The sequence below is a fragment of the Tenrec ecaudatus genome, chromosome 2 (assembly GCF_050624435.1).
Source record: "Tenrec ecaudatus isolate mTenEca1 chromosome 2, mTenEca1.hap1, whole genome shotgun sequence".
In the NCBI taxonomy this organism is placed as follows: Eukaryota; Metazoa; Chordata; class Mammalia; order Afrosoricida; family Tenrecidae; genus Tenrec; species Tenrec ecaudatus.
Window position 1 is genome coordinate 172,200,642 of NC_134531.1, and position 21,095 is coordinate 172,221,736.

A 21,095-nucleotide genomic window follows, 5' to 3' on the forward strand; every position below is an offset into this window, starting at 1 on the left:
TCTGAAGCCCCTACTATAGGGAGAAACTCCAATTAAACAAATCTTAGAGACAGAGTCCCAAAGAAATGGTAGAGCATCTGCCTACGGGCCATGCTCTACATCACCCCCCTATGTGCACTTCCTAAGAACCACCGAGAAAGAGGAGACCTCACATTGGCTGGGCTCACTTCTTCAAGAAGAGGGGAAAAAGAGAAGACTATCCACTTGATGCTACCCAACATTGAAGACAAGGCTGCGACAGATCACCAGGCCCTCCACAGAGATGAGGAGGAGAACCTTACTGGAAAGTCAGGTTGAGACCAGGGGAGGGGAGCATCTCCATTCAGAGGAGGAACTGATATGTCTGTTGGTGGGTGTGGTGAGTAAGTGGGGAGGAGCAGCTCCACATCAGGAAGGGATGCTAAACAGTAATTGTAGGGAATCTAAGGGGAGACTAAACCTGATTCTATGGTCCTGGGCAGACACTTCATATATGTTTCTACCCAACCCTTGGTGAACCATACCATCTTCTAAGCACTATGATAACCTTAGTTCTGGCCTTACAGGGAACATGGCATCCCCAAGGGCCACGCCATAAGGATTTTACATAGAAGCCTGACTGAATGAACTGGGCCCTACCTCAAAATTACCTGTAGCCCTTGGATTGATGACTGGAATTCCCTGAGGGGAGAGGAAGCAAAGCATGGCCATCCAAGGCTATGGCAATGGTGGTCAGTGGTCCTTGGGCGGGATCCTTGGCTTCCAATGAAACGGGCCCTAAACCACCATGTACTTATTATCGCAGTGACCCCCCTTGCATTAATATGACAGGTTTTAATCTGATAGGCAAGGATCTGCCCTTGTAAGGAATGTTTCAGGAGATTTTCCCCTTAGCACCCCCACACCCCGCGTCCCTTGCCCCCCGCTATGCTCAATGTAAAACAAACTTAAGAAATCAGTCTGCTTTGTTTTTCTGTGTCACTTTGCTTGCCACTGTCGAGTTTTTATGTGCATATTATTATCTCTGCAGGTCTATCTAGATAAGATAGGCTGGATAAACAATGTGGAGAAGAAAAGAATGGGACTGATGGTTCCGGGGTGACACGGGAGAGGGGGAGGTATGAGAAGGGAAGTGGTGTTAACCAACCCAGGGACAAGGGAACAACAAGTGATTCAAAGCCAGTGGCAAGGAGGGGGTGAGAGGCCTGGTAGGCAGTGATCAAGGGCAATGTAACTGAGAGGAATTACTGAAATCCAAATGAAGGCTGAGCATGATAGTGGGATAAGAGGAAAGTAAAAAGAAATAGAGGAAAGAACTAGGAGGCAGAGGGCATATATAGAGGTCTAAATACAGGCATGTACATCTGTAAATATATTTATATATGATGATGGGGAAATAAATCTATATGCATATATTTATAGGTTTAGCGTTAAGTTAGCAGATGAACATTGGGTCTGCACTCAAGTACTCCTCCAATACAAGAACACTTTGTTCTACTAAACTGGCATTCCACGATGCTCACTTTCCTGACATGATCACTGAAGACAAAGCAGGTGCATAAACAAATGTAGTGAAGAAAGCTGATGATGGCTGGCTATCAAAAGAGATAGTGTCTGGGGTCTTAAAGACTTGAAGGTAAACAAATGGCCATCTAGCTGAGAAGCAACAAAGCCCACATGGAAGAAGCACACCAGCCTGTGTGATCATGAGGTGTTGAAGGGATCAGGTAGCAGACACCAAAGAAAAAATATCATCATTGTGTGCTCACCTTCCCCATACAAATGCTGAAGACAAATGTGTGCATAAGTAAGTGTAGTGAAGAAGGATGATGGTGCCCAGCTACGGAGAGATATAGCATCTGGGGTCTTAAAGGCTTTGAAGGTAAACAAGTGGCCATCTAGCCCAGAAGCAACAAAGCCCACATGGAGGAAGCACATGAGCCTGTGTGATGACAAGGTGTAGAAGGGATCAGGTATCAAACACCAAAGAACAAAAAATCATATCATCGTGAATGAGAGGGAATGCAGGGTGGGCACCCAAGGCCCAAATGGTCATCCCTTTGCAGAGGAGTAGCAGGAGGGTGCAGTGTAGCAACGATGAAACACACAACTTTCCTCTAGTTCTTAAATGCTTCCTCCCCCTCCCCCCCACTATCATGATCCCAATTCTACCTTACAAACCTGGTTAGGCCAGAGTATGTACACTGGTGCAGATAGGAACTGGGAACACAGGGAAACCAAGACAGATGAACCCCTCAGGACCAGTGGTGAGAGTGGTGATACCGGGAGGGTGGAGGGAATGTGGGGTAGAAAGGGGGAACTGATTACAAGGATCTATATTTAACCTCCTACCTGGGGATGGACAACAGCAAAATGGGTGAAGGGAGATGTCAGGCAGTGTAAGATATGATAAAATAATAATTTATAAATTATCAAGGGTTCATGAGGGAGGGGGAGTGGGGAGGGAGGGGAAAATGAAGAGCTGATTCCAAGGGCCCAAGTGAAAAGCAAATGTTTTGAGAATGATGGGGGCAACAAATGTACAAATGTGCTTGATGCAATGGATGCATATATGGATTGCAATAAGAGTTATACAAGCCCCCAATAAAATGATTTAAATAATAATAAAGAAATCAGTTTGATAAGAGCTGTAAGAGCCCTCTATAAAATGATCAATCTGTACAAAGCAACAACCCATGGATTGCAACTTGTAGTTGGACTGCACTTGCATAAACTCCTCATATCAACAGTATCTTAAATATATGCCATTGGATAAATTATTGATGTTATTAATGCAATCACCTTATACCTCAGGAGGATGATTGTCACTTTTTTCTTTTTGGGGGTTTGTTTTTGTCATAATATTACCTCCAAAGTAAACCAGAGTCATTGATAAACTGTGGACAAGCAAAGGGATTCTGGGATTCCACTTAATTCTAGGTCCAACCCAAGAACAGATATTTCTTGTAACATAGCCCTGGATCCTCACCTTCTTGAAGAGATCACTGAAGATGAGGGTGCCACAGCGAAGTGTGGTGAAGACAGCAGATGGTGCCCTGCCATCAATTGGAATAGTGTCTAGGGTTTTAAAGGCTTTATTTAAACAAGCAGCCATCGAAGTGAGGTGTCAACTAAGTCCACATTGAAGAAGCATACCAGCCTGTGTGATCCAAAGATGATGATAACAAAATCCAAATATGATGAAGGGAAAAATATCAGAGCTTAAATTGTGAGCACCCAATTTATAGAGGGCTATGGAGGACAGTGGGGGCCCAAAATCTATCTGCAGAGTATCTGGTCAGATTAAGCCTCTGGCACATACACTTTGGCCACTGGCTAGGGACTCAGACAGTTTTACTACCAGACAGAGATTATTGTAAACTTGAATATGGTACACTGAACTATGATATTATATGTGATACCTTGTCAGTTTACCTACCTCTTGACCTAACCTGAATTTGTTTTAAGTTTGAATACTTCTCATGACAGAAATTTCTTCTCTGGATTTTTTAGTATTGCTTTTGATCTTTTCTTTCTTACTCATTATTTTTATCTTTATATTATTATTTTCTCTTTTTTTCTCTCTATTTCATTTTGTTTTTGTTTTCATTGTTTCTGCTAGGTTTTCCAGTGTATGACGCACAGAAGGAGTGAATGCATAGAGACAATAAAAGATGCAATGGTTTATCAGTGATGGCAGGTGGGGTGGGTGGAGAGGTTGAGGGAATTAGGGAACAAGCAATGAATGTGGGAAGGGGGAGGGAGCAGACTGGCTACATATACAGCTCTCTACAAGAGACTTACCTATGGAAGTACATGTGACGTTTATATCAAGAAAACTACTAAAAAAACCCAACCAGATTTGACCAGTGGTTACCATGGGTAACTGCTTAGGTGGCGCTGCTTTGTGTTAACGGTGGTGGAACAATTTGGAAAGGATGTCAGCAATGGTTGCATAACGTGAAGGGTATAATCAATGGTGCTGAGCTACATACGTAGGAGTTGTTGAATTGGAGAATGTTTTGTTGTGTATATTTTTCCACAATTAGAAAAATAATTACACTAATGAGTACACGGAAGAAGAAAATGTTCTAAAATGGATCATGGTAAAGGTTGTACAATTCTTCCTGGCGATATTAACTATTGAATTGTATGATATGTGGATGATGTACCAATACAACTGTTACAAAGTGTTGTTGTTGTGAGTTGTCCACTCATGGAGACCCCTTGCCTAATGGCACGAAACACTGTCTGGTGCTGTGCCGCTCCCAAGATCTGTTGTAGATGGCACTGGTGCGATCCATGGGTTCTCATGGACCGACTGCCTGGAAGCTCTGTTGAAATCTGGTCAACCTCATAGCAGCACAGGAGTCCCCATGATAGATGCGTGGTAGCTACACACGTGTTGCATTGGTCAGAAATAGAACCTGCATTGCTCGCAGGGAAGAGGAGAATTCTGCCACTGAGTCACCACAACCCTCGCACCAAGGAGGAAAACAAGAAACAAGACAAGGGAAAGGACAGTACCTGCATGCCTTCTTGTCCTGATATCCCAATTCCAATATCAGCAGCTTGAATCATGCTCACGTCATTTGCTCCATCACCTGAAAGTAGCGATGTCATGAGTCATGTTTATTCTTATTCCAATGGTTCAGTGACAGAGCGGGTCCATGCTCATTGGTTCTAAAGGACTTTCACTAGTACACGATTGAATCCTTTCAACATTGTTCTAAGTGGTCTCATAGAAAAAATATCCTGGCTGCAGTATTTGACCTGAGCAATATCTTCTTCTCTTTGGATAAGAAAGCTCACTTTTACTTCACCATTCAATAAATACTGTATTTTTGTCAGAATAATGTTAGATATTGGGGAGATAATAATTAACAAAGGAGATTAAGGCCCTGCTTTCCAGTTTACAAAAAATGCCCTCACAAATGGTGGAATAGATTTCGTTGAGGAAAATCAAACAATTTATGAACATGAGAAAGGAAATCCAGCTATTGAAGGGATGCACAATACTAGAACTCAGATATTTCCGATTTTATGGAGAATATAAGTATTCTCCCTTATTCACTATTACATGAATACTGATCCTATCAAGACATCTGGCATATTTGGACTGATGTAGCGCCAGAGGTTGTCATTGCAATGCAAGAAGAGGCACTGGGCAGTTTTCTTCCTGAATATAGGAATATGTACTTGAGTAATCTTGTTGGTTCAGGGACATTTACTCCCATTGAGTTTCCATTAAGAAACTGAGCTGTTCCTAGAAATTGATGGTAAGGCCATTGAAACACACACACACACACACACACACACACACACACACACACACACACACACCCTTCTTCCCTCCCTCTATACCAGCAGTATCAAATCGATCTCTGCAATGGTGGAAATGTTTTGTTTGCAGGTAAAAATGGAAATCCTTTTGGTTATTAAAATGTGGCAAGTACAACTGAGGAAATGAATTTAAATGTAAACAATAAAAGAGCAGCAACCCTGTTGGTGAGCCCAGCTCTATACAATCAATATGCTCAAGTCTACCCCTGCTTCTTTCATCAGTCCTGTATCTTCTAGGCCAGAGGTGGACGGACATTTTCTGCAAAGGGTTAGATAGTAAATCGTCTAGGTTTTATGGTCCAAGAAGCAAAATTGAATGATTGTTCTTGCTGACAGATAGGTAGTAGTTTACATATTTTACATGAACAATATACAAACAAACACAAAATGCAAACAATTCTTAGTCCCTGTCCACCTGGTGAACTGGAGTCAGCCTGCAGGACATTGTTTTATGACCTCTGTTCTAGACTATACTGTTTTCATTCACCCTCTTGCCCATCCAGTTCCTACTCTAGTAAGCTGCAATTAAATTTACAGTAATCATCATAGAGAATAGGAATCAGGGTAGAGAATACTTTACCCTCCTTATTTTTGAGAAAATGTATTGATCTTAAAGTTTTGTCTGTGCGGACAGCCTTTATTTTATTTATGGTAATTTTTTGTGTATAGCATACTTCTAATCTTCAGGGTAGAACAAATCCAACTTTTAACCTCTTCTGTTTGTGAGCCAGGGAAATAGAGGTGAGGATCATGCTATTTCTCACCCTGCTGGTTTCACTTCTGTTGCTATGGGAGTGAAGCCAATCTCCTACCTCAGGGAACCAGCCTGGGCTGTGGCCTTGCGTGTGTGTCTGAATTTGTGAAGAGCAATTCAGGGAAGATGTAGGATACAGTTGTGAAATGTCTGCTTTCTACATTCCTGCTGGCCCTCTTTGTTCTATTCTGAACTACTTTCACCCGAATGTCTAGGGAAAAGAAACAAACAATAAAATTTTGAATAGAACAGGAAAAGAGGTCTCTTTCCATTATCTGTCTAGGAGGGAGAGAACCTGGCAAAATGTTGAAGATCTGCCTTCGTGGATGCCACCTTACTATGTAATTGTATATGCTGGTCATGTGAAGAAGCGGTAAAGAAAACTCACACAGTCCTTATCTTCAATGAACTTGAAGTATGCTAAGTGGCCATCATAGTAAGGTCTAATGCTTTGCAACTATGAACGCCGGGCACTGAGATAGTTCTCAGAAGAAATGAAGGACAGGTAACACCGTGAGGAGTATTTTTCAGAAGGAGTAGCTTGTGCTGAGTGGATTTGGCCCATCGGGTAGGGTAAGTCATTCCGCTTCGCTGGAATGTAGGGTGCTGAACGTTGGAGAGGGAAGGTGACAGTGGTGGGAGAAGTGGTTGGAGGCTTAATGGAAAACAGATCATGCAGATCCCAGTACACCATTATTTTTTAGAATTTCTAGAACATTTTAAGTAAGTACAGTTCTGTTCTTCCTTAACCATACTCTAAATAGAGACCACACTGAGAGATTCTTCATCACCAGCGAACCCAGAGGGAACTCCTTGCTACTGAGTCAGTGCTGAGGTTGCTCAGTCACAGAGGAGAATGTCCCCAAGGTTTTTCATGACCATCTCCATGGAGGAAGACTGCCACATCTCCCCCGAGCAGCTGGTAGGTTCACACGCCGACCTTTTGGTTGGCAGCAGAGTGCTCAACCAGTGCGCCATCAACGACCAAGCAGCTTTCATTGAGAAGATGCGTTTGGTTAAGACTTGCGCTTGAGAACAAGCATACCCAAACAATAAGGCAGCCCCAAAAGTCTCCCCACCAGCCACTCCCGCATCCAGCAGAATACCAAAGTAGCAAGCAAACAAGATTTAAACTACAGGTCAGCACACTTTCTCTGTAAAGGTAAAGGGCTGGCCTATAAATATTCTAGGTTTGGTGACTCAAGAGGCAAAAATGAGCAGCTGAGCTGAGGTTCATATTACTAGGTCATGTGTTAAATATTGAGTGTGAAGTGGTCTACATTCCGGAGTTGGATGAACCAGTATATGTTGTTGTTGGTAACATTTCTTGAGCTACCTCGGGGTTCTGAATTTCAGGGTCCCCCCCCCCCCCCGGGACTCTCAGTGCCATCTAAGCTTTTCTTTCTCTAGATCTTTAACTCACTCTTCAACTTTAGTCAGCATCTATTTCATCTCCTAGCTGCCACACCTTGATTGCTACTTTGAACTTTCTCTCACAGTGACTCTCAGCCGAAGCATCTGGACTTGGACCTGGAGTGCCACCTGTGGTCCAGGCTTCTGCCACGTTGCCACCCACATCTCAGTATGAAGATTACCTATGGAAAGTGTCATGACGCTCAACTTGTCTCGCACCAGCTTGACTATCATACTCTTCTGGAGTGGAGTGGAGCGACAGCACAGGACAGATCGGCAATACTGGGTCAACTCCAGAAATTTATTCTCCAGCTTTCCCTGGAATATGATATTCAATGTCTTCCCATCGACAACCAGTCCAATTTCTGGAGTGACAGGGACTGTGGCAGTGGCTGGCGTTTCAGAAGGCAGGCGGAAGCCAAAGCACTTGTGGTCTGGCTTCTGTGGTCCATGAAATTGCTTTACTTCTTCCAGTGCACAGTTGAGGATGGATTCACAGATTTCCTATAATAAGAAGAATATTAGTAAACAGCATTGGAAGCATATGTTAAGATATCACTTTATCCTTAGTTAAAGGATTATAAAACTCGTCCACTCTAGAGATTACCTACCATTCTTCTGTTTTTACATTTCTTTGCAGTGTTTGAAACAGCATGAAAGGAATATTAATTGGGAACCCAGATTATAAAGACTTCTTACAGTTCTCCTTTGTTCCTAAGAACATCCGTGGTACATTAGGTATTACCCACTTTCTTGTAGAGATGAGTAATTGAAAACAATGAGATAAGTAATAATTTTCCCAAGGTTGTCCACTTGGAAGGCAGGATCATTGTTACTTGAACTGTGGCCTCCTTAGTAAAAATACCCAGATTGTTCAGTGCTTCTGTTCTATCGTCGAGCTCATTAAGTAATGCTCAAGGTCTTAGAAGCTTACAAGGGACCACCCAAAGCACAGCAATTAGCTGACAGCACCGGAGGATGAAGGAGGAGGAAATAGACTGTGTATGGCTTATTGTCTCCACGAACAACTGCCTCTTGCCACGAGGGCAGAGCTGGATGGTGCCCAACTACTATTACTGAACATTTTGACCAAAGACTCAATAGAAGAATCCTGATCAAAAGGGAGAGGCACAGAACAGAGTTTTAAAATTTCATGGACTCCAGACTCCTTGTTCCATAAACGCTGGATGAACCCTGGAACTACTGCCCTCAGAGAATCTTGCAACTTTTAACCAAAATTATTCCCTTAGTCTTCTCATAACCAAACAACAGTTTAACTTGACTAGTGAAAAAGGTCTGCCTTGAGCATTATGCTCCGTTAAGAACCATCTATATTAGATTTCAATGACAATAGCAACTGAAAGATGAGACAAGAACTTTCTGGGGCAGTGAATTTATGTGAATGGAGGAGAAACAATGCAGAAAGAGAAGTGAGAATGGTTGGACAATTTGCGGAATGTAATCAGTGTTAATAAATGGTGCAAGTAGATGCTATTGATTTGGTAGGTTGCTGTGTATAGTCCCAAGGATAAAGTAAGCAAAATGAAATAAATGCATTGATCCTACGTTTTCCCACTGATTGAGCCCTTAGGTGCTTCCAACAACCAGCATGTTGTTTGGCTGCTCAGTGAAGATGTGGAGGTTTAGTCCACCTAGAGGTGTACTGACGAGAGCCCAGCGATCTACCTTTAAAAATATCAGCGAATGAAAGCCTGATGGTGCATAGCTCACTCTGATGCACATGGGATTGGCATGAGTTGGAATCCACTCAATGTCAACCAGTTACTGCAAACAGAGCACTGAGAATCATGACATGAGTATTCTAGTTGTGCTGGGTAGAAGACATTTCAAGACTAGAACTGACAATGATGAAAATGTTATTGATTAGAAGAAAGTTCTTATTGATTTTTTTACCCCAGTGTTAACCTTGAAGGACAGTGAAGAAGTTGTTTCTTTTATCAATTCGTTTACATTACATTTGACTATATCACAAATAAAGCCTGGTTTTTGTTATAAATCTATCCTTAATGCCTCATTAACTTTTGTAGGCATCACTTTTTAATCAAGCTAGAGCCAGTAGACAGGCAACAGTCATATCAATGTTAGTAGTGTGATTTTGATCATATGACCTTCATTTTACAGTGTTATTTGATCCATAGCAAGGGATGACTTGTTTTCTTTATTGAAGTGCTAAAAATTTGTTTTTAGGATATATTATATCATATCAAAAGTGATCACCTTGATATGAAATCATTCAGTTAATATATGAATTTTGGCAAAAATTGTGAAGCTAGTAGTTCTGAAATGATAGGTTTAGGAAACACTGATCTGGAGTAGTGTTTCCCAAATGGGCAATACGGCCCCCTTGGGAGAGGTTGGAACAATCAGGTGGGCTGCAAAGCAGATACCTATATTTTAGCCTAGATTATGGGTTATAGTACAGAAGTTCAATTGCCAGAGGGGTACTGAGTAGTTTTGTTTTGTCTGAAAAGGGGATAATAGGCCAAATAAATTTGGGGACCTCTGAGAGGTTTCTAGGACTACTTGGAAGAATGTCATCCAGTGATTAGAACTGCCAGTCATTTTTCCCGTGTCTTCTTTGGGCATGCTGAACTGTTGCTACAGTAGAGTGTGCACAGAACCTGGAGGGGTCACAGAGAGTGGTACTAGGAGTGGGTCATTAACACCAAAGGCACTTATCTGTGAAGGAGATTTAGATGGTCCTTGCTGGGATGTGGGGTTGGCACAAATGATGTTAATTTCTCCAGTATGAAACTACAGCTGGTCTCAGAGGTGTAACCTTAAAACAAAAATCTCTGATTTTATTCCCAATTTTTAAAAGTAATAATTCAATAGTTGCCATTCACCTAACATTTAGTATATGAGGGGGTACTCCCCGAATAGCATTTTTTTCAAAGCCATGTATTAAATTTTTTTTTACAAAACAACCTCATCACCTTCAAAGTACACTTAATGCATTTGTCAAATCTGTGATTTTATTCTTGGAAACATCTATCAAACTCATCTGTTTGGATGGCTGACAACATCTCCTTCGTTTTTGTCTTCACCTCTTCTATGTTGTCAAATCACAATCCTTCCATGCCCTTCCTCATTTGCAGAAACAAAAAGCAGTCACAAGGAGCAAGTTCAGGTGAATAAGGTACATGAGGCAAGAGAGGCATGCTGTTTTCTTTGCCAAAAACTGGTTCACAGAGATGGCTGCATGGGCAGGTATACTGCCATAACAAAACCAGTCCCCAGTCTGCCACAAATCAGGCCATTTTTGTCACACATAGTTATACAATCTTTACAGAACCTCTAAATAGAAAGCATGATGAACAGTCTGTCTGATCTGGTGGAATGAACTCCAAATGCACTAGGAGTCAATATTTTAATCTGTTTGGGAAGTTGACAGATGTCCAGAATGAAGTTTGTCATCTATCAACGTTTCACCTTTTTTGAAGTGAGAAAACCACTTGTACATTTGAGTTTTCCCCATAGCATTGTTCTTGTAAGCTGTGTTCAACATCACAACAGTTTCTGCTGCATTCTTCTTGAGTAGAAAACAAAATTTCACAGGGACATGCTGTTCTCTTACATCAGCCATCACAAAAAACGAGGTTTAAGTGAAACTGCTTTTACATAAAAATTCACTGTGACCACAGAGAACCTTCCCAGGCGACACCACTGGGTGCACTAACTCAGAGTGAGTTGCTGGATGCTTGCCTAGTGGGAAAAATGCGTACTACAAAAGCTCTGCCTAGCGGACAGAAGACAATCCAGCAACAGCGATGAGATACAACTTCCTGGGTGAGGGTGGTTGTTAGGTGTAGTTGAGTTGGTTCTGAGACTTATAGTGACCTGATGTACAATAGAACAACACATTTCCTGGTCCTATGCCATCCTCAAAACTGTTTTTATGTTTGAGCTTATTGTTGTGGTCACTGTGCCAATCCCGCCCTGTCCAGGGGCTTCCTCTTTTTCCTTCCTCTGCTTTACCAAGCACGATGTCCTTCTCTCCTGACAACATGTCTAAAGTATATGAGATGAAGTCTTGCCATCCCTGCCTCTAAGGAGCATTCTGCCTATACATCTTCCAAAACAGACTTGTTTACTCTTTTGGAAATCCATGGAACTTTACAATCACAGTCAACACTGTAATTCAAAGGCATCAATTCTACTTTGATATTCCTTATTCAATGTTCAACTTTCACATGCATATGTGGCAAAGAAAAATACTATGGCTTGGGTCAGGCACACCTTAGTCTTTGAAGTAACATCTTGTGTTTTCAACACTTTAAAGAGGTCTATGCCTCATATTTACCCAAAGCAATGCATTGTTTGATGTCTTGATTGCTGCTTCCAAGAGCATTGATGCAGATCTAAGGAAGACAAAATTCTTGACCACTTCAATCTTTTATCCATGTATTCTGATGTTATTTATTGGTCCAGTTGTGAGGAATTAAAAAAAAGTCCATTTGATTGAGGGCTACAATCCTTGATCTTCCTTAGCAAGTGCTTCAAGTCCTCACTTTAAGCAAACGGGATTATGTTATCAGCATATTGCAAGTTGTTAGTGAGTCTCCCTCTATTCCCGATGCCACATTCTTCTTCATACAATCCAGTTTCTCTGATGATTTTCTCAGCATACAGACTGAATAAGTATAGAGAGAGGACATACCCCGATGCACATCTTTTCAGATTTTAAACCATGCGGTTCCCCCTTGTTCTGTTCATATAGCTGTCCTTTGATCCATGTACAGCTTCTGCAGGAGCACAGTTAAGTGTCCTAGAATTCCCATTCTTCTCAAGGCTATCCATCGTTTTTTATGATAAACATAGTTGAATGCTTTTGCATTGGAATAGTTTCACAACATTGTCAGATACTTTCTGGGTTATATTAAAACAAACCAGCATAGCTTCTGATTGGGGACTCTTTCTGACTCTCTGTTTTGTAGCTCACCCTTTGTAGAGCCAGCTGCCATGTTGTGGAGCAGGCCTGTGAGAGGTCCACATGGTGAGGACCTAGGGCCACCTACCAACAATCATCTGAGATCTTGGGAGCAAGACTCCCCACCCCCACTGATCCACTTGACCAAGTCTTTAGATGAGTCCACAGCCCTGGCCAACAACTTAGAGTCCAACCGTAAGAGGGACCCTGATTATAGTCACGTAAGCTTCTCCTGGACTCATGTTCTTAAAACCTGTGGGGGTAATAAATGTTGGTTGTTTTCAGCCATCAAGTTGTGGGGTAATTTGTTATGCCAAATGGATTAACGAGACAGGTATAGATTTAGGTACTTTTCTTGGCTGATCTTATGAGGTGGCTTCAAAAAGTTCATGGAATTAAAAGATAATGGAATTTTCAGTGAACTCTTTGAAGTCCTCTTGTAATTTAATCCCTTTCATAGACTATGAAATAAGTAGTTTTAATTCCTATTTTACAGATGAGAAGAATGAAGTCCAGACATATGTGGTATCTGCATCTATCCATCACTATAATTAGTAAAAAAAATGTCTGACTTGAGAAGCCTTCAAGATATGCAGTTTTGAAGGGACAGTGTTAGTGTAGTGGCAGATTTCTTGTTTTTATTTGTTTCCAACCAATGTACTTTAAGAACAGCTACCATCTATCTGTCTGTGGAGGCATAGGGATTGTGATGGGGGCGGGGTAAAGCTTCAGCAGATCTTTAAAACTAAGGCAGACTAGGAAGAAAGGCCTGGAGCCATACTTCTAAAAATCAGCCAGTGAAGACCCTATGAATCACAAGAGTCTAGTCTATTAGCTATCATGGGGATGATACTGGGTCAACAGCATTTGTCCTATTTCAAATGGTATCACCATGGATCAGAAGTCAACTGAACAGAATTAACAAAAACAAATGTTAGTCATAACAAAAATGACAAAGGCCTTGTTACTAAAATCTATAGTACTTTGATAACTTGCAATAAGAAAAAAAACTAGGCAGACTTCTGGGAAGATGGCGATGGAGTGACACATACCAGAAGGAATCCGTAGAATTCAGCCCAGGAGAGTTGCTTAGAGGGGAATTCAATGTGGCTGGATTGCAGGAGGAGCATCATAAAAATAAGTAGGCACAGACCCATGGGGTTTTGAGGGGCTGGGGGCTTTTGGTTTACCTCAGTGGAAGTCGGGTGGGGCTTGACCTTGGCTCCATCACTGTCTCTGCCAGAGCCATGACCATTTGGAGCCCTTAGGGGGGCTTGGTATAAACACAGCCGCAGTTTGCCCCTGTCTGCCTTGGGGCAGGGACTGGATCTTTATAGCTCCAGGGGCAGGATCTGGGTTCAGCTACATGGTTGATTTTGTTTCAGTCTCTCCTTTCTGTTACCACACAGCCTTGGAGGGCTGCACAGAGGCCTTTTCTCGGCTCAGCCACAGCTTGCCTTGCTGCTGCCACCTCGAGGCAGGGACTAAACCCTTTTAACGCCACAGGCAGGGAGCTGGACTCACCTACATTGTTCCTTTTGTTTCCCTCTCTTCTCTATGTTCCTGCACAGTCTAAGTGGTCTTACTTAAAATTTTTTCCCCTCCACTTTTTCTCTTTTCTGTTCTCTCAAACTCCACTGCTGACCTCCAGACTACTCCCCTTAACCTAGGGTATTTAAGTCTGTATCACACCCAGCTAGGTGAGCTCCACGCTGTGCAGCTAGCCCAAGGCCAGGGAAAGCCTTACTTTCCCTCCAGGGGATACTCTGCCTAACGTCTTACCGGGGAATTCCTACCTGTGTACCTGGGGGAATAAGGCAGCTCAGCCAACACTGGTCAACATTCCAAGTTGTTGCAGGACTCTCTGCCCAACCTCTGCAACACCAAAGCAGGCAACCCACCAGCCTTCTGGATCACTCCCCTGAGAGGGAAGATACAGGAGGATAAAGTGATAGGTTAACTCCATAGTGAAATTAGTAGTAGGCAGTTCGAAGAAGCATTCCTACAAATCTCCCAGAGACAGCCAGTGCTCGTCCACTCCCTGGAAAATGGCACCTGGCTCCTCTAAAACAACGCAATGCAAACAGCCATCAGCCCCATTGACCTTAATGAAAAAAAAAACCAGGAGAAACAAAAGACAATGGCAGAAGGTGTCATGAACATAACAGCAGGCATAGAAGAAGCATACATTGAGCTGCCACAGAAAGAAATGTTCAGAATGCTACTTGGAGTCATACAGGATATAAGGGAAACAATACAAGAAAAGGATGGAATGTTAGAAGAGATAAAGGCCATACACCAAAGGGAAATACAGGAGCTTAGGGGGGAGATAACAAAAACCAGTAGCAGAAACACGGACCTAGAGAATAGACTGCAGGAAGCAGAGAACCTCATTAATGACTTGGAGAACAGCCAAGCAGACTTTAACAAACGTGAACAAAAATCTAATAAAAATCATCAGAGAAGCTGAAGAAAACCTAAGAGCTATGTCTGATGTTATTAAGGAGAACAACATTAGAATTATTGGCTTATCGGAGGAAGACACAACCAAGAAGTCATCTGCAACAATAGTGAGAGAATTCTTGGAGGAAAACTTCCCCAGCTTAATGAATGAAAACCAGGCAACCATTCAGGAGGCTGAAAGAACACCAGCTAGACTGTATCTCAAGAAGAAGTCACCAAGGCATATAACAGTTAAACAATCCAACTTTAAGGAAAAGGAGAAAATCATGAGAGCAACTACGGAAAAACAAGTAATCATATATAGAGTTTCCCAAATAAGAATATGCTCAGACCTATCAGCAGAAACTATGAAGAAAAGGAGAAAGTGGAGTAGCATATTCCAAAAATGGAAGGAAAAAAACGTAAACCCAAGAATACTCTACCCAGCCAAATTATCGATCAAGATAGTTAGAGAATATGAGTCTTTCCAGACAAGGAAAAACTCAAATAACATGTTAGAAGAAACCCAGCCCTACAAAAGATCCTTGCTGACCCAGGATGGGCAGAAGAACAACACTCACTAATCATAAATAATAGATTGCCACATAGAACAACCTCATCCAGAAGGCATAAAAGAGAAAACAGGCCCCAAGATAGCATTGGCTTAAGGATGGAAAGAACTCAAGAATAATAGATACACTCATGCACAACTGGCTAATGAAAAAGGAAAGTAGGAAAACACCCAACACAAAAGGTATAAGATGACATCACAGAGTCTGCAGATAGAGATAATAACCCTGAATATTAATGGCCTGAACTCAGGCATTAAAAGACTGAGACTAGAAGACTGGCTTAGAAAACATAACCCATCAATCTTCTACCTACAGGAGACACATCTCAAGGTCACAAATAAAAATAGGCTGAGAATCAAAAGCTGGAGAAAAATCATACCAAGCAAACAACAATTCAAAAAAGCAGGGTTGCAATCCTAATAGTCAGAATAAGGGATGAAAGAGGGGACATTACAACAGACCCCAATGAAATCAGAAGGATAATTACACAGTACTTTGAAGGATTGTACTCCAATGAGTTCAACAATTTGGAAGACATGGACAAATTCTTGGAAAAACAATCCCTCCCTAGACTATCCTCAGTGGACATCAAGAACCTCAACAGACCCATAGCAATAGAATAAATACACAAAGTTATCAAGGGATTACCAACAAAAATATCCCCTGGACCAGATGGCTTCACTGGAGAATTCTAGCAAGTATTTAAGGAAGAATTAACACCAATCCTACACAAACTCTTCCAGAACATAGAAAAAGATGATAAACTCCCAAACTCCTTCTATGAGGCTAGTATAACTCTGATACCCAAACCGGGCAAGGATCCCACAAGAATCGAGAACTACAGACCAACCTCCCTATTGAAAATCGATGCAAAAATCCTTAACAAAATACTAGCCAGATGGTGCCTGGCTATTCAGAGATACAGTGTCTGGGGACTTAAAGGCTTGTAAGTAAACAAGAGGCCATCTAGCCCAGAAGCAACAAAGCCCACATGGAAGCAGCACACCAACATATGTGATCATGAAGGGCCGAGGGGACCAGGTTTCAAACAACAAAGGTGGGGGAAAAAATCACATCATTGTGAATGAGGGGAGTGCATGATGGGGACCCAATGCCCATATGTAGATAGCTGGACATCACTTGCAGAGGGCTAGTGGGGAGGAGATGAGTCACTCAAGGTTTAGTGTAGCAACAATGAAACTCAAAACCTTCCTCTAGTTCTTGAACACTTCCTCCTCCCCAAATTATCTTGATCCCAATTCTACCTTGTGGACCTGGTTAGACCAGAGGATGCACAGCGGTGCAGTAGGGATCTGGAGACACAGGGAATCTAGGACGGATGAACCCTCATACCAGTGGTGAGAGTGGCAACACCAGGAGGGAAGAGGGTGTAGAAAGGGAGAACCGATCTCGGGGATCTATGTGTAACCTCCTCTCTGGGGGATGGGCAACAGGAAGGTGGGTGATGGGAGATGCTGGGCAGTGTAAGATAAGATAAAATAATTTGTAAATTATAAAGCATTCATGAGGGAGGGGGGAGTGGGGAGGGAGAGGGAGGGAAAAAAGGAAAATGAGCTGATTCCAGGAACCCAAGTGGAGGACGAATTTTGAGAATGATAAGGGCAATGAATGTATAAGGGTACTTTACTCAATTGATGTATGTATGGATTGTGATAAGAGTTGTATGAGACCCAATAAAATGATTTATTAAAAAAAATAAAACAAAACACTAGCCAACAGAATACAAAAGTATAAAAATCAAATAATTCACCATGACCAAGTAGGATTCATACCATGGATTTAGGGATAGTTCAACATATGAAAGACCATTAGTGTTATTCATCACATTAACATGAAAAACTATAAGAACCACATGATAAATGTCGATAGGTGCAGAAAAAGCATTTGACAACATGCACCACCAATTCATGTTTAAGACACTTGTGAAGATAGGAATGGAAGGAAAATTCCTTAAGACAATACAAGCTATACATAAAAAACTAACAGCCAATGTGGTAGTCAATGGAGAAAAGACTAACACAATCAATCCCACAGAAAGAGGGGATCAGACAAGGATGGCCCTTGTCCCCACTCTTATTTAATATAGTGCTGGAGGTTTTAGCTAACGGTACAAGGCAGAGACATCAAAGTTATTCGTCTGGGGAAGGAAGAGGTGAAACTGTCGTTATTTGCAGATGATATGGTTTTATATATCGAAAACCCCAAAAGTTCCACAAGGGGAGTACTGGAAGCAATAGAGGAGTTTGGCAGAGTGGTAGGATACAAGATCAACAAACAGAAGTCCATCGGACTGTTATACACATTAGATAAGACCACAGAAGAGGAGAACAAAAAGGTGGTACCCTTCATAATAGGCAAACACAAATAGAAATATCTAGAGATATACCTGATGAAAAGAACAAAAGATCTATATGGGGAGAACTACAGAACACTATTACAAGAAACCAAGAGCGACCTCAACAAACAGAAGGATATCCCATGCTCAATGATTGGAAGACTCAATATAGTCAAGATGTCAGTTCTGCCAAAGGCACTATATAAGTTTAATGTAATCCCAATACAATTACCCTCATCTTTCTTAAAAAAAAAATGGAAAAACTGATAACCAACTTCATATGGAGAGGGAAGAAGCCTAGAATTAGCAGGGAACTCCTCAAGAAGAAGGACCCAGTGGAACGGCTTTCTTTACCTGACTTTAGCATATACTATACAGCCACAGTTGCTAAAACCGCACAGTATTGGTACAATGATAGGTACTCAGACCAATGGAAAAGAACTGAAAACCCAGAAATAAAAATCATCAATATACAGACAACTGATCTTTGATTAGGGCCCCAAAAATATCAAATGGGAAGCAGATGCCCTCTTTAACAAGTGGTGCTAGAAAAAATGGGTATTTACCTACAGAAAAATGAAATAAGACCCTTATCTCGATTCATGCAGAAGAATAAATTCAAGGTGGATCACAGACCTTGAAGTTAAACCCCAAACCATTAGGGCCATCAATGAGGGATTTGGGTCCAACTTGAGAACTTTGACTCAGGGAATGCACAGGCTATCAGAAATAGGGAAGGACACAAACCCAGAGGAGGCACAAATTGACAAATGGGATATACTGAAGATAAAATACCTGTGTACATCGAAAGAATTCACCAAGAGAGTAATAAGAGAGTCCACAGACTGGGAAAACATCTTTAGCAAAGACACATCAGACAAAGGTCTTATTACTAAAATCTACAATACTCTGCTAGCTTCCAAAAAGAAAAAAAACCCTAATTGCCCACTTGAGAGGTGGGCAAAGGATTTGAACAGAAGTTTCGCAGGGGCAGAAATCTGAATGGCCAACAAACATATGAGAAAATGTTCCTGATCTTTAGCTATTAGAGAAATGCAAATTAAAACCACAATGAGGTACCACCTAACACCCTCAAAGAGAGCCCAATTAAAAAAAAATCAGAAAGTAACAAATGTTCGAGGGGCTGTGATGAGATGGGAACTCTCATCCACTGCTGGTGGACTTGCAAGTATGTACAACCACTATGGAAATCAATCTGGCGATATCTAAAACAGATGGAAATAGAGTTACCATATGACCCAGCAATCCCCCTACTGGGCATATACCCAGGAGAGGCAAGAAACAAACCAAGACCAGACATCTGTGCTCCAATGTTCATTGCGGCACAGTTCACAATTGCAAGGAGCTGGAAGCAATCCAAATTTTCATCAACTGATGATTGGATTAAAAAACTGTGGTATATACATACATACATTACTAAAAAGCAGCGATGAACGTATGAAGCACATCGCTGCATGGGAAGAACTGGAGGAAATCATGCTAAGCGAAGTAAGTCAAGCACAAAAGGACGAGTACAACATGAGCCCGCTGAGGTAAGCTTCTAAAAAAAATACAAAAGGGGCACAGGGAAAAAGCTACTGTATACAAACATTCCTGGGGTGAGGACCAGGTAATATGGCAGGGACCAGACCAAATACAGGGATACACATGGTAAACAATTAAAAAGGAGGTGGGGAATGGAAAAAAAAAGAAATGGGTAGTGGGGGCACAGGGCACTAACCCACCCAAGGGGAGGGTATTGTTTATTTCTCCATAGGGAAAGGGGGACCAGGTTTCAACCCAGACTTCAACTCAGTGCCCCAAGATGTGAATGCAATATGTGGTGTGGAGTAGGGAACAAGTGGAGAGGTCTGGGGGTCCGACCCCAATCCCAACTACTAAGTGGACACCTGCCCCTCTGCCAGAAGAATTTATTTCAAAAGATGGCATTGAAGCTGCAGCTCTGGGAGAGGGACCTATCTGATCAGAGCACATGGGTGCTGATGAAGGGGGAGGAGTAGAGAGTGGTGCACATCCTGGCCCACCAGGCCTTGAGGACGATGTTCCCAATTAGAGCAGCCAATCCACAGAGAGGACCACATGCCCAGCCCCACTATGAGACATGACGTCCCTCACTGACCCATGGCTCTGCAGGGGACAGCACTGGAGACACAATGTGGGTATTGTGCCCAACCTGATCCCACCACATGGAGGCAAAGCACTGGGGGAGTGCAGCGGAACAGCAAGGGAACGGAGCGGTGAGGTCCCCAGGGAATGCTTAAGGTGGACTTTGGGGCCAGGGTGTGGTGCCCCAACAGACTGGTGGAAAACACTCCTAAAAGCCAACAAATGATACTTGAACTAACTACAAGCTTTTCTTTCTTGTTTTGTTGTCATTGGTTTGTTGTTGTTTTGTTTCATATTTTTGCTTGGTTTTGTGCATGTTATTTCCGCAGGTCTGTCTAAATAAGATAGGCAGGATGAACAATCTGGAGGAGAAAACAACAGGACCAACAGTTCCAGGGGGACATGGGAGAGGGAGAGGTGGGAAAAAAGGAAGTGGTGTTAACAAACCCAGGGACAGGGAACAGCAAGTGATCCAAATTGGTGGTGAGTAGGGTGTGGGAGGCTTGGTAGGGCATGATCAAGGGTAATGTCACAAAAAGGAATTGCTGAAACCCTGGTGGAGACTGAGCATTGTAGTGGGACAGGAGGAGAGTCAAGGGAAATAGAGGGAAGAACTAGGAGGCAAAGGACATTTATACAGGTCTAGATAAAGACATGTATATATGCAAATATATTTATATATGAGGATGGGAAATTGATCTAGGTGCATATATTTATAGGTTTAGTACTAAGGTAGCAGCAGGACATTGAGCCTCCACTCAAGTACTCCCTCAATGCAAGAATACTTTCTTCTATTCAATTTTCATTCTATGATGCTCACCTTCTCAACACAACCTATGAAGACAAAGCGGGTGAATAAGCAAATGTAGAGAAGAAAGCTGATGTTGCCTGGCTATCAAAAGATAAAACGTCTGGGGTCTTAAAAGCTTGAGGGTAAACAAGCATCCATATAGCTCAGAAGCAACAAAGCCCACATGGAAGAAGCACACCAGCCTGTGTGATCACAATATGCTGAAGGGATCATTTATCAGGCATCATCAGAACTAAAAATCTTACCATAGTGACTGAGGAGGGGAGTGCAGGGTGGAGACTCAAAGCCCACTTGTAGACCACTGGAGATTCCCATGCAGAGGGGTCTTGGGGAGGAGACAAGCCAGG

At 42.2% G+C, this 21,095-nt stretch overlaps 1 protein-coding gene across 1 annotated transcript in view; it reads right to left on the reverse strand.

Annotated features, from left to right (window-relative positions):
- Positions 1 to 21,095, reverse strand: part of ATP10B (ATPase phospholipid transporting 10B (putative)) — a 144,653-nt gene that overhangs the window by 32,775 nt on the left and 90,783 nt on the right. The window contains exons 14-15 of the mRNA XM_075542721.1: positions 7,672 to 7,993; positions 4,507 to 4,583 (exon numbers count right to left, since the gene is read on the reverse strand). Of these exons, the coding sequence (XP_075398836.1) occupies positions 4,507 to 4,583; positions 7,672 to 7,993 (399 nt within the window). The remainder of the gene's footprint in view (positions 1 to 4,506; positions 4,584 to 7,671; positions 7,994 to 21,095) is intronic.